The following is a 14,751-nucleotide window of genomic DNA, read 5'->3' on the forward strand; positions in this document are numbered from 1 at the left end:
TAGGTGTTTGTAGATGGACTGGGTCGTATGTGTGCTACTTGTGTCCGTGTGTGTGTTGCCTTGTTCGTGTGTGTGCTGCCTGGGTCGTGTGTGTGCTGCCTGGGTCGTGTGTGTGTTGCCTGGGTCGTGTGTGTGTTGCCTGGGTCGTGTGTGTGCTGCCTGGGTCGTGTGTGTGCTGCCTGGGTCGTGTGTGTGCTGCCTGGGTCGTGTGTGTGCTGCCTGGGTCGTGTGTGTGTTGCCTGGGTCGTGTGTGTGCTGCCTGGGTCGTGTGTGTGTTGCCTGGGTCGTGTGTGTGCTGCCTGGGTCGTGTGTGTGCTGCCTGGGTCGTGTGTGTGTTGCCTGGGTCGTGTGTGTGCTGCCTGGGTCGTGTGTGTGCTGCCTGGGTCGTGTGTGTGCTGCCTGGGTCGTGTGTGTGCTGCCTGGGTCGTGTGTGTGTTGCCTGGGTCGTGTGTGTGCTGCCTGGGTCGTGTGTGTGCTGCCTGGGTCGTGTGTGTGCTGTCTGGGTCGTGTGTGTGCTGTCTGGGTCGTGTGTGTGCTGCCTGGGTCGTGTGTGTGCTGCCTGGGTCGTGTGTGTGTTGCCTGGGTCATGTGTGTGCTGCCTGAGTCGTGTGTGTGCTGTCTGGGTCATGTGTGTGCTACAGAGGGCTGCTCTGGTGTAACAGGTGCAGAGTGTAATAGTGAAAGGACTCTTTGTTTCTGAGATTCACCCTCCATGTATGGTAGGAAGGGACAGACAGTAGCACACACCTTATAGCTCAGACCAGGGTGGGTGGTGGGTGGTGGCTGGTTGGTGGGTGGGGGGTGGGAGGTGGTAGGTGACGGGTGGGGTGGGTGGGGGGTTGGTGATGGGTGGTAGGTGGGGGGGGGTTGTGGGTGGGTGGTGGGTGGGTGGTGGGTGGGTGGTGGGTCGTTGGTGGGTGGGGGTTTGGTTTGGGAGGTTGGGTGGACTGGGGAGGTCTGGGGCTGACACCAATGTATATATATAATGGGCAGGACTGGGGAGGTCTGGGGTTGACACCAATGTATCATACTATATATATAATGGGCAGGACTGGGAGGTCTGGGGTTGGCACCAATGTATATATATAATGGGCAGGACTGGGGAGGTCTGGGGTTGACACCAATGTATATATATAATGGGCAGGACTGTAATGCTTCGGGTGTCGTAGGTGTGTGGAGTCAAACGCAGGAGACAGTGAGTGCAAAGCTGTGCGTCTTTAATAGCACCAAGACAATCAGTGGCAGCTAATAGGCCGGTGACGACGACCGCCGAGCCCCACTCATGACAGTACCCCCCTGACGCGCGGCTCCGCAGCGCGCCGACACCGGCCTCGAGGTCGCCCTGGAGGACGAGGTGCAGGGCGATCCGGATGGAGGCGATGGAAATCCCCTCAACATGGATGGATCCAAGATGTCCCCACCGGTACCCAGCACCTCTCCTCCGGACCGTGCCCCTCCCAGTCCACGAGGTACTGCAGGCCCCTCACCCGGCGTCTTGAGTCCAGAATGGCCCAGATCGTGTACGCCGGGGACCCTCGATGTCCAGAGGGGGGACCTCCAGCACCTCACTGTCCTGCAGGGGACCAGCTACCACCGGCCTGAGGAGAGACACATGAAACAAGGGGTTAATACGATGATAGGAAGGGAGTTGTAATCGATAACACACCTCGTTTATTCTCCTCATGACTTTAAAGGGCCCTACACACTGCGGACCCAGCTTCCGGCAGGGCAAGTGGAGGGGTAGGTTTCGGGTCGAGAGCCAGACCCTGTCCCCCGGTACAAACACGGGGGCCTCACTGCGGTAGCAGTCAGCACTCCTCTTCTGCCGTCCACTCGCTTGTTGTAGCGATTCCTGGACGGCCCCCCCAGGTCTCCTTGGAGCGCTGTACCCATTCCTCCACCGCAGGAGCCTCGGTCTGGCTCGGATGCCATGGTGCCAGGACCGGCTGGTACCCCAACACACACTGAAAAGGGGACACGTTAGTAGAGGAGTGGCGTAGTGAGTTCTGAGCCATTTCAGCCCAGGGAATGTAGCGTGCCCACTCCCCCTGGCCGATCCTGGCAATACGACCGCAGAAACCTACCCACCTCCTGGTTCATCTCTCCACCTGCCCATTACTCTCGGGGTGATAACCGGAGGTCAGGCTGACAGAGACCCCCAAACGTTCCATGAACGCTCTCCATACCCGAGACGTGAATTGGGGGCCCCGATCAGAAACGATGTCCTCCGGCACCCCGTAGTGCCGAAAGACATGGGTGAATAACGCCTCCGCAGTCTGTAGGGCTGTAGGGATACCGGGCAACGGGAGGAGACGGAAGGACTTAGAGAACCGATCCACAATCACTAGAACCGTGGTGTTCCCCTGAGACGGCGGAAGATCGGTCAGAAATCTATGGACAGATGTGACCATGGCCGCTGTGGAACGGGGAGGGGTTGTAACTTCCCTCTAGGAAGGTGCCTAGGAGCCTTACTCTGAGCGCACACTGAACAGGAGGAGACATAACCCTTAACGTCCTTCGCCAAAGTAGGCCACCAATACCTCCCCTGAAGGCTCCCCACTGTCCTCGTCACCCCAGGGTGACCCGAGGGAGGGTAGGACATGAGCCCACCGAATCAGCTTGTCCCGAACACCAAGCGGCACGTACCTTCGCCCCGCTGGACACTGAGGAGCGCGGGTTCAGCCCGTAAGGCCCGCTCGATATCCGAGTCCACCTCCCATACCACTGGTGCTACCAGCTTAGAGGCGGGAAGGATGGGAGCAGGTTCGGTGGACCCATCCTCCGTGTCGTAAAGGCGGGACAGTGCGTCAGCCTTTACGTTCTGGGAGCCCGGTCTATAAGACAAAGTAAACCGGAACCGGGTGAAGAATATGGCCCACCTTGCCTGACGTGGGTTAAGTCTCCTAGCTGCCCGAATGTACTCCAGGTTCTGGTGGTCGGTCCAGACGAGAAAAGGGTGCTTAGCCCCTCAAGCCAGTGTCTCCACACCTTCAGAGCTCTAACCACCGCTAGCAACTCCCGGTCCCCCACATCATAGTTACGCTCCGCTGGGCTGAGCTTCCTTGAGAAGAAAGCGCAGGGGGCGGAGTTTTGGCGGCGTACCCGAGCGCTGCGATAGCACGGCACCCACCCCAGCCTCGGACGCGTCCACCTCCACTATGAATGCTAGAGAGGGGTCCGGATGCGCCAACACGGGCGCATCAGTGAACAGCGCCTTCAACTTGTTGAACACTCCGTTCGCCTCTGCTGACCACTGCAACCGCACCGGGCCCCCTTCAGCAGTGAGGTAATGGGAGCCGCTATCTGGCCAAAACCCGGATAAACCTCCGGTAGTAGTTGGCAAAACCCAAAAAACCGCTGCACCTCCTTTACCGTGGTTGGAGTCGGCCAATTACGCACGGCCCTAATGCGGTCACCCTCCATCACCACCCCGAGGTGGAAATGCGATATCCCAGAAAAGAGACGGCTCGTTTAGAGAACACGCATTTCTCAGCCTTGACGTATAGGTCATGCTCCAGCAGTCTACAAACACCTTGCGCACCAGAGACACATGCGCGTGTGAGTGGCCGAGTAGATCAGAATGTCATCGATATAAACAACCACTCCCTGCCCGCACAGGTCCCTGAGAATCTCGTCTACAAAGGATTGAAAACGGCTGGAGCATTTTTTAACCCATACGGCATGACGAGGTACTCATAGTGGCCTGATGTGGTACTAAATGCGGTTTTCCACTCGTCTCCCCTTCCGAATACGCACCAGACTATACGCGCTCCTGAGATCCAGTTTTGTGAAGAACTGCACTCCGTGGAATGATTCCACCGCCGTAGCGATGAGAGGTAGAGGGTAACTATACCCCACTGTGATGGCGTTTAGACGGACGCAAACCTCCCTCCTTTTTCCTCACAAAAAGAAACTCGAGGAGACGGGTGAAATGGAGGGCCGAATGTACCCCTGTCCCAGCGACTCCGTGACATATGTCTCCATTGCCACCGTCTCCTCCTGGGACAGCGGGTACACGTGACTCTTGGGAAGCGCAGCGTCTACCTGAGATCTATCGTACAATCCCTTCCCGGTCGATAAGGTGGTAATTTAGTCGCTTTCACTTTACTGAAAGCGACTATACCACCCCACGAGCCAATACTCGTGGGGAATGCACACGTGGAACCCTGGTCTGGACTCTCCACCGACGTGGCACCGATGGAAACTCCCAAACACCTTCCAGAACACTCCTCTGACCACCCCTGGAGAACCCCTGTTTCCACGAAATTTTAGGATTGTGCCGGGCCAGCCAGGAGTCCCCAGCACCACTGGAAACGCAGGCTAATCAATAATAAAACTGCTCCCTATGATTCCCCTGCGTCACCATGTCCAGTGGGGCCGTGGTCTCCCGACCATCCCTGACCCTAATGGCCGGCTATCTAGGAGTGCACGGGGAAAGGCGAATCTATCGGCACCAGCGGAACCCCTAACTTAAGGGCGAGTCCGCGATCCATAAAGTTCCCAGCTGCGCCTGAATCGACTAGCGCCCTATGCTGGGAAGAGGGAAAAAAGTGAAGAAAAAGGTTAAGACAAACATGTGGCCAACAGGGGGCTCTGGGTGAGTTTGATGCAGACTCACCTGGGATGATCGAGAAGCGTTCCGCCTGCCATCTCTACTCCCAGACGGACCCCCAGCACTGATCAGACGTGTGTCCTCTCCGACCACAGTTGGTGCAGGGAAGGCCTCCTCCTCCGGTACCCTGCGCAGCCCCTCCCAACTCCATCGGAATGGGAGGCGGAGGGGCTGGGTGGTGGAACGCACAGGACCCTCTCTGAACGCCCGCGGGCAGCCAGCAGATTGTCCAGTCGAATGGACATGTCAATCAGCTGATCCAGTGACAGAGTGGTGTCCCGACACGCTAACTCCCGGCGGACGCCCTCTCGGAGACTACACCTGTAGTGGTCCATAAGGGCCCTGTCGTTCCACCCAGATCCGGCTGCCAAGGTCCGGAACTCCAGCGCGTAATCCTGGACACTCCTCCTCTCCTGCCTGAGATGAAAAAGTCGTTCTCCCGTCGCCGGCCGTCTAGAGGGTGATCAAACACGGCACGGAAGCGGCAGGAAAACTCTGGGTAGTGCTCCGCGCTGAGTCTGGGCCATTCCAGACTGCGTTCGCCCACTCCAGAGCATGACCCGTGAGGCAGGAGATGAGGACACTCACCCTCTCCGCTCCTGAGGGAGTGGGTCTAACGGTGGCCAGGTATAGCACCAGCTGAAGCAGAAACCCTGGCAACCCCCCGCCGCTCCATCATAAGCCCTCGGTAGCGTCAGACGGAGGGTGCTGGAGTCGAGTGATGGGGAGTCCGGAGCCGGGGGTGCCGAAGGTGGAGAGAGGAGACCACTCCTCTCCCATCGGTCCATTCTCTCCATCACTTGATCCATCGCGGATCCGATCCGATGGAGAACGGTGGTGTGGTGGAGGACCCATTCCTCCATCGATGGGAGAGGGTTGGCTGCTGCTCCTGCTGACTCCATTCAATTTGATTTAGGTGCGGGATTCTGTAATGCTTCGGGTGTCGAGGTGTGGAGTCAAACGCAGGAGACAGTGAGTGCAAAGCTGTGCGTCTTTAATTGCACCAACGCACCACAGGGTGCTCACAATAGTAACGGCCCCAAACACAGGGAATGAGAATGTACAACGGAAAAGTCACGACCAGGCACTAACACGTACCTCTACAACAGAGCCGAAGGTTACACTGAAATAATCCCGCACAACAACCAGGCGGGCCGGCTGTCTAATAAAGACAAACTAATCATATATAAACAGGTGCTACCAATCAACATACAAGGAGGGAGAGGAAAGACAATCAGTGGCAGCTAATAGGCCGGTGACGACGACCGCCGAGCGCCACTCGTGACAAGGACTGGGGAGGTCTGGGGTTGACACCAATGTATATATATAATGGGCAGGACTGGGGAGGTCTGGGGTTGGCACCAATGTATATATATAATGGGCAGGACTGGGGAGGTCTGGGGTTGGCACCAATGTATATATATAATGGGCAGGACTGGGGAGGTCTGGGGTTGACACCAATGTATATATATAATGGGCAGGACTGGGGAGGTCTGGGGTTGACACCAATGTATATATATAATGGGCAGGACTGGGGAGGTCTGGGGTTGACACCAATGTATATATATAATGGGCAGGACTGGGGAGGTCTGGGGTTGACACCAATGTATATATATAATGGGCAGGACTGGGGAGGTCTGGGGTTGACACCAATGTATATATATAATGGGCAGGACTGGGGAGGTCTGGGGTTGACACCAATGTATCATACTATATATATAATGGGCAGGACTGGGGAGGTCTGGGGTTGACACCAATGTATCATAATATATATATAATGGGCAGGACTGGGGAGGTCTGGGGTTGGCACCAATGTATATGTATAATGGGCAGGACTGGGGAGGTCTGGGGTTGACACCAATGTATCATAATATATATATAATGGGCAGGACTGGGGAGGTCTGGGGTTGACACCAATGTATCATACTATATATATAATGGGCAGGACTGGGGAGGTCTGGGGTTGACACCAATGTATATATATAATGGGCAGGACTGGGGAGGTCTCGGGTTGGCACCAATGTATATATATAATGGGCAGGACTGGGGAGGTCTGGGGTTGACACCAATGTATATATATAATGGGCAGGACTGGGGAGGTCTGGGGTTGGCACCAATGTATATATATAATGGGCAGGACTGGGGAGGTCTGGGGTTGGCACCAATGTATATATATAATGGGCAGGACTGGGGAGGTCTCGGGTTGGCACCAATGTATATATATAATGGGCAGGACTGGGGAGGTCTGGGGTTGACACCAATGTATATATATAATGGGCAGGACTGGGGAGGTCTGGGGTTGGCACCAATGTATATGTATAATGGGCAGGACTGGGGAGGTCTGGGGTTGGCACCAATGTATATGTATAATGGGCAGGACTGGGGAGGTCTGGGGTTGGCACCAATGTATATATATAATGGGCAGGACTGGGGAGGTCTGGGGTTGGCACCAATGTATATATATAATGGGCAGGACTGGGGAGGTCTGGGGTTGGCACCAATGTATATGTATAATGGGCAGGACTGGGGAGGTCTGGGGTTGGCACCAATGACACATGGTTATGGTTTACAGGGGCCAACAAAAATTGCTGTGTTGTATACTGTACTGTGTTGTATACTGTGTTGTGTTGTATACTGTGTTGTGTTGTATTCTGTGTTGTGTTGTATTCTGTGTTGTGTTGTATACTGTGTTGTATTCTTGTTGTGTTGTATACTGTTTTGTGTATACTTTTGTGTTGTATACTGTGTTGTGTTGTATTCTGTGTTGTGTTGTATTCTGTGTTGTGTTGTATACTGTGTTGTGTTGTCGCACTGTTTTGTGCTTTATTCTGTGTTATATAATGTACTGTGTTGTGTTGTATACTGTGTTGTGTTGTATTCTGTGTTGTGTTGTATTCTGTGTTGTGTTGCGCACTGTTTTGTGCTTTATTCTGTGTTATATAATGTACTGTGTTGTATTGTATACAGTGTTGTTCTGTAAACTGTGTGGTGTTCTATTGTATTCTGTGTGGTGTTCTATTGTATTCTGTGTGGTGTTCTATTGTATTCTGTGTGGTGTTCTATTGTAATCTGTGTGGTGTTCTATTGTAATCTGTGTGGTGTTCTATTGTATTCTGTGTGGTGTTCTATTGTATTCTGTGTGGTGTTCTATTGTATTCTGTGTGGTGTTCTATTGTATTCTGTGTGGTGTTCTATTGTAATCTGTGTGGTGTTCTATTGTATTCTGTGTGGTGTTCTATTGTAATCTGTGTGGTGTTCTATTGTATTCTGTGTGGTGTTCTATTGTATATTATGTGTGGTGTTCTATTGTATTCTGTGTGGTGTTCTATTGTATTCTGTGTGGTGTTCTCTTGTATTCTGTGTGGTGTTCTATTGTAATCTGTGTGGTGTTCTATTGTATTCTGTGTGGTGTTCTATTGTATTCTGTGTGGTGTTCTATTGTATTCTGTGTGGTGTTCTATTGTATTCTGTGTGGTGTTCTATTGTATTCTGTGTGGTGTTCTATTGTAATCTGTGTGGTGTTCTATTGTAATCTGTGTGGTGTTCTATTGTATTCTGTGTGGTGTTCTATTGTATTCTGTGTGGTGTTCTATTGTATTCTGTGTGGTGTTCTATTGTATTCTGTGTGGTGTTCTATTGTATTCTGTGTGGTGTTCTATTGTATTCTGTGTGGTGTTCTATTGTATTCTGTGTGGTGTTCTATTGTATTCTGTGTGGTGTTCTATTGTAATCTGTGTGGTGTTCTATTGTATTCTGTGTGGTGTTCTATTGTATTCTGTGTGGTGTTCTATTGTAATCTGTGTGGTGTTCTATTGTAATCTGTGTGGTGTTCTATTGTATTCTGTGTGGTGTTCTATTGTAATCTGTGTGGTGTTCTATTGTATTCTGTGTGGTGTTCTATTGTATTCTGTGTGGTGTTCTATTGTAATCTGTGTGGTGTTCTATTGTATTCTGTGTGGTGTTCTATTGTAATCTGTGTGGTGTTCTATTGTATTCTGTGTGGTGTTCTATTGTATTCTGTGTGGTGTTCTATTGTAATCTGTGTGGTGTTCTATTGTATTCTGTGTGGTGTTCTATTGTATTCTGTGTGGTGTTCTATTGTATTCTGTGTGGTGTTCTATTGTATTCTGTGTGGTGTTCTATTGTATTCTGTGTGGTGTTCTATTGTAATCTGTGTGGTGTTCTATTGTAATCTGTGTGGTGTTCTATTGTATTCTGTGTGGTGTTCTATTGTATTCTGTGTTCTATTGTAATCTGTGTTGTACTTTATGTTGTGTTATGCTGTCCTGTCTCCTCTCCCCAGACCCTGCTGGCTAAGGCCCTGTATGATAACATAGCCGAGTGCAGTGATGAGCTGGGCTTCAGGAAGGGAGACGTGGTTACAGTGCTGCAACAGGAAGTAGAAGGGAGCTGTGGTTGGTGGATGTGCTTTCTGTCTGGACGGCAGGGCCTGGCCCCAGCCAATCGCCTGCAGCTCCTACCACTGGCCCCACCCCAGACCCCGGCTCAGACCCAGGTATGACTGGGTTTAATATTTTCCTGGTAATTTACAAATGTTCCATCCGAAAAATGAATCACTATTCTCCCGAGTAACCCGGTATTTCCAGCCAAAACAGGAAGTGACATACAAAAGCATTATAAAGCATGTAAATAGGCGTCTGGATTGGTGAACGTCTGGATTGGTGAACGTCTGGATTGGTGAACGTCTGGATTGGTGAACGTCTGGATTGGTGAACGTCTGGATTGATGAACGTCTGGATTGGTGAACATCTGGATTGGTGAACAACGTCTGGATTGGTGAACGTCTGGATTGGTGAACGTCTGGATTGGTGAACGTCTGGATTGATGAACGTCTGGATTGGTGAACATCTGGATTGGTGAACATCTGGATTGGTGAACATCTGGATTGGTGAACATCTGGATTGGTGAACATCTGGATAAGTGAAAGTCTGGATTAGATTACAGAATGATTGGAAATTCAAGCCTGATGCAACCTGAGTCTGATGAGACAAAAATTAAAACTATTTCATGAGCACTACTCATGAAGATTAATAATGAGCAGTGGTACTATCCAGAGTAGTGATACTAGCAGTGATACTAGTAGAGCAGTGATACTATCAAGAGCAGTGATTCTATCCAGAGCAGTGATACTAGCAGTGATACTAGTAGAGCAGTGATACTATCCAGAGCAGTGATACCATCCAGAGTAGTGATACAATCTAGAGTAGTGATACTATCCAGAGCAGTGATACTATCTAGAGTAGTGCTACTATCCAGAGTAGTGATACAATCTAGAGTAGTGATACTATCCAGAGCAGTGATACCATCCAGAGTAGTGATACTATCCAGAGTAGTGATACAATCTAGAGTAGTGATACTATCCAGAGTAGTGATACTATCCAGAGTAGTGATACTATCCAGAGCAGTGATACTATCCAGAGTAGTGATACTATCCAGAGCAGTGAATCTATCCAGAGCAGTGATACTATCCAGAGTAGTGATACTATCCAGAGTAGTGATACTATCCAGAGTAGTGATACTATCCAGAGCAGTGATACTATCCAGAGTAGTGATACTATCCAGAGCAGTGAATCTATCCAGAGCAGTGTTACTATCCAGAGTAGTGATACCATCCAGAGTAGTGATACTATCAGAGTAGTGATACTATCCAGTAGTGATACTATCCCAGTGATACAATCAGTGATACTATCCAGAGTAGTGATACTATCCAGAGTAGTGATACTATCCAGAGCAGTGATACTATCCAGAGTAGTGATACTATCCAGAGCAGTGAATCTATCCAGAGCAGTGATACTAGTAGTGTTACTATCCAGAGTAGTGATACTATCCAGAGCAGTGATACTAGTAGTGTTACTATCCAGAGTAGTGATACTATTCAGAGCAGTGATACTATCCAGAGCAGTGATACTAGTAGTGCAGTGATACTATCCAGAGCAGTGATACTAGCAGAGCATTGATACTATCCAGAGCAGTGATACTAGTAGTGCAGTGATACTATCCAGAGTAGGGATACTATCAAGAGAAGTGATATTACCAAGAGCAGTGATTCTATTCAGAGTAGTGATACTATCCAGAGCAGTGATACTATCAAGAGCAGTGATACTATCTAGAGTAGTGATACTATCCAGAGCAGTGATACTATCCAGAGTAGTGATACTATCCAGAGTAGTGATACTATCCAGAGCAGTGATACTATCAGAGCAGTGATACTAGCAGTGATACTATCCAGAGTAGTGATACTATCAGTGATACTATCCAGAGCAGTGATACTATCCAGAGTAGTGATACTATCAGAGTAGTGATACTATCCAGAGCAGTGATACTATCCAGAGCAGTGATACTATCCAGAGTAGTGATACTATCCAGAGTAGTGATACTATCAGAGTAGTGATACTATCCAGAGCAGTGATACTATCCAGAGCAGTGATACTATCCAGAGCAGTGATACTATCCAGAGTAGTGATACTATCCAGAGTAGTGATACTATCCAGAGTAGTGATACTATCCAGAGTAGTGATACTAGCGGTGATACTATCCAGAGCAGTGATACTATCCAGAGTAGTGATACTATCCAGAGTAGTGATACTATCCAGAGTAGTGATACTATCCAGAGTAGTGATACTATCCAGAGCAGTGATACTATCCAGAGTAGTGATACTATCCAGAGTAGTGATACTATCCAGAGCAGTGATACTATCCAGAGCAGTGATACTATCCAGAGTAGTGATACTATCCAGAGTAGTGATACTATCCAGAGCAGTGATACTATCCAGAGCAGTGATACTATCCAGAGTAGTGATACTATCCAGAGTAGTGATACTATCCAGAGCAGTGATACTATCCAGAGCAGTGATACTATCCAGAGCAGTGATACTATCCAGAGTAGTGATACTATCCAGAGTAGTGATACTATCCAGAGTAGTGATACTATCAAGAGCAGTGATACTATCTAGAGTAGTGATACTATCCAGAGCAGTGATACTATCCAGAGTAGTGATACTATCCAGAGCAGTGATACTATCCAGAGTAGTGATACTATCCAGAGCAGTGATACTATCCAGAGTAGTGATACTATCAGAGTAGTGATACTATCCAGAGCAGTGATACTATCCAGAGCAGTGATACTATCCAGAGCAGTGATACTATCCAGAGTAGTGATACTATTCAGAGTAGTGATACTATCAAGAGCAGTGATACCATCCAGAGTAGTGATACTATCCAGAGCAGTGATACTATCCAGAGTAGTGATACTATTCAGAGCAGTGATACTATCCAGAGTAGTGATACTCTCCAGAATAGTGATACTATCCAGAGCAGTGATACTATCCAGAGTAGTGATACTATCCAGAGTAGTGATACTATCCAGAGTAGTGATACTATCCAGAGTAGTGATACTATCAGAGCAGTGATACTAGTAGTGATACTATCAGAGTAGTGATACTATCCAGAGCAGTGATACTAGTAGTGATACTATTAGAGTAGTGATACTATGAGAGTAGTGATACTATCAGAGTAGTGATACTATAGGAGCAGTGATACTATCAGAGTAGTGATACTATCCAGAGTAGTGATACTATTAGAGTAGTGATACTATCCAGAGCAGTGCTACTATCCAGAGTAGTGATACTATCCAGAACAGTGATACTATCCAGAGTAGTGATACTATCCAGAACAGTGATACTATCTAGAGTAGTGATACTATCCAGAGTAGTGATACTATCCAGAGTAGTGATACTATCAGAGCAGTGATAATATCCAGAGTAGTGATACTATCCAGAGCAGTGATACTATCCAGAGTAGTGATACTACCAGAGCAGTGATACTATCAGAGTAGTGATACTATCAGAGCAGTGATACTATCAGAGTAGTGATACTATCCGGAGTAGTGATACTATTAGAGTAGTGATACTATTAGAGTAGTGATACTATCAGAGTAGTGATACTATTAGAGTAGTGATACTATGAGAGTAGTGATACTATCAGAGTAGTGATACTATAGGAGCAGTGATACTATCAGAGTAGTGATACTATCCAGAGTAGTGATACTATTAGAGTAGTGATACTATCCAGAGCAGTGCTACTATCCAGAGTAGTGATACTATCCAGAACAGTGATACTATCCAGAGTAGTGATACTATCCAGAACAGTGATACTATCTAGAGTAGTGATACTATCCAGAGCAGTGATACTATCCAGAGTAGTGATACTATCCAGAACAGTGATACTATCCAGAGCAGTGATACTATCCAGAGGAGTGATACTATCCAGAGCAGTGATACTATCCAGAGCAGTGATACTATCCAGAGCAGTGATACTAGTAGTGATACTATCCAGAGTAGTGATACTATCCAGAGCAGTGATACTATCCAGAGGAGTGATACTATCCAGAGCAGTGATACTATCCAGAGCAGTGATACTATCAGAGTAGTGATACTATCAGAGCAGTGATACTAGTAGTGATACTATCAGAGTAGTGATACTATCAGAGCAGTGATACTATCCAGAGCAGTGATACTAGTAGTGATACTATCCAGAGCAGTGATACTAGTAGTGATACTATCCAGAGCAGTGATACCATCCAGAGTAGTGATACTACACAGAGTAGTGATACTATTCAGAGCAGTGATACTATCCAGAGTAGTGATACTATCAGAGCAGTGATACTATCAAGAGCAGTGATACTATCAAGAGCAGTGATACTATCCAGAGTAGTGATACTATCCAGAGTAGTGAGACTATCCAGAGCAAAATACTAGCAGTGACACTATCCAGAGTAGTGATACTATCAAGAGCAGTGATACTATCAAGAGCAGTGATACTATCCAGAGTAGTGATACTATCAGAGCAGTGATACTATCCAGAGTAGTGATACTATCCAGAGCAGTGCTACTATCCAGAGTAGTGATACTATCCAGAACAGTGATACTATCCAGAGTAGTGATACTATCCAGAGCAGTGATACTATCCAGAGTAGTGATACTATCCAGAGTAGTGATACTATCCAGAGCAGTGATACTAGTAGTGATACTATCCAGAGCAGTGATACTATCCAGAGTAGTGATACTATCCAGAGCAGTGATACTAGTAGTGATACTATCCAGAGCAGTGATACTATCCAGAGTAGTGATACTATCCAGAGGAGTGATACTATCCAGAGCAGTGATACTATCCAGAGCAGTGATACTATCCAGAGCAGTGATACTAGTAGTGATACTATCCAGAGTAGTGATAGTATCAGAGAAGTGATACTATCCAGAGCAGTGATACTAGTAGTGATACTATCAGAGTAGTGATACTATCAGAGCAGTAATACTATCCAGAGCAGTGATACTAGTAGTGATACTATCCAGAGCAGTGATACTAGTAGTGATACTATCAAGAGCAGTGATACCATCAGAGTAGTGATACTATCCAGAGCAGTGATACTATCCAGAGTAGTGATACTATTCAGAGCAGTGATACTATCCAGAGTAGTGATACTCTCCAGAATAGTGATACTATCAGAGTAGTGATACTATCCAGAGCAGTGATACTATCCAGAGCAGTGATACTATCCAGAGTAGTGATACTACACAGAGTAGTGATACTATTCAGAGCAGTGATACTATCCAGAGTAGTGATACTATCCAGAGCAGTGATACTATCCAGAGCAGTGATACTATCAGAGTAGTGATACTATCCAGAGCAGTGATACTAGTAGTGATACTATCAGAGTAGTGATACTATCAGAGCAGTGATACTATCCAGAGCAGTGATACTAGTAGTGATACTATCCAGAGCAGTGATACTAGTAGTGATACTATCCAGAGCAGTGATACCATCCAGAGCAGTGATACTATCCAGAGCAGTTATACTAACAGAGCAGTGATACTACCCAGAGTAGTGATACTATCAGAGCAGTGATACTATCCAGAGCAGTGATACTATCAGAGCAGTGATACTATCCAGAGTAGTGATACTAGTAGTGATACTATCAGAGTAGTGATACTATCAGAGCAGTGATACTATCCAGAGTAGTGATACTATCCAGAGGAGTGATACTATCCAGAGCAGTGATACTATCCAGAGCAGTGATACTATCCAGAGCAGTGATACTAGTAGTGATACTATCCAGAGTA

General features: G+C 47.8%; 1 protein-coding gene across 1 annotated transcript in view; it reads left to right on the top strand.

Annotated features, from left to right (window-relative positions):
- cass4 (Cas scaffold protein family member 4) overlaps positions 1–14,751 on the top strand; it is a 131,359-nt gene that overhangs the window by 46,856 nt on the left and 69,752 nt on the right. The window contains exon 2 of the mRNA XM_052474484.1: positions 8,916–9,128. Coding sequence (XP_052330444.1) covers positions 8,916–9,128 — 213 coding nt within the window. The remainder of the gene's footprint in view (positions 1–8,915; positions 9,129–14,751) is intronic.

This window comes from Oncorhynchus keta, chromosome 21 (genome assembly GCF_023373465.1).
Source record: "Oncorhynchus keta strain PuntledgeMale-10-30-2019 chromosome 21, Oket_V2, whole genome shotgun sequence".
NCBI classification, from domain to species: domain Eukaryota; kingdom Metazoa; phylum Chordata; class Actinopteri; order Salmoniformes; family Salmonidae; genus Oncorhynchus; species Oncorhynchus keta.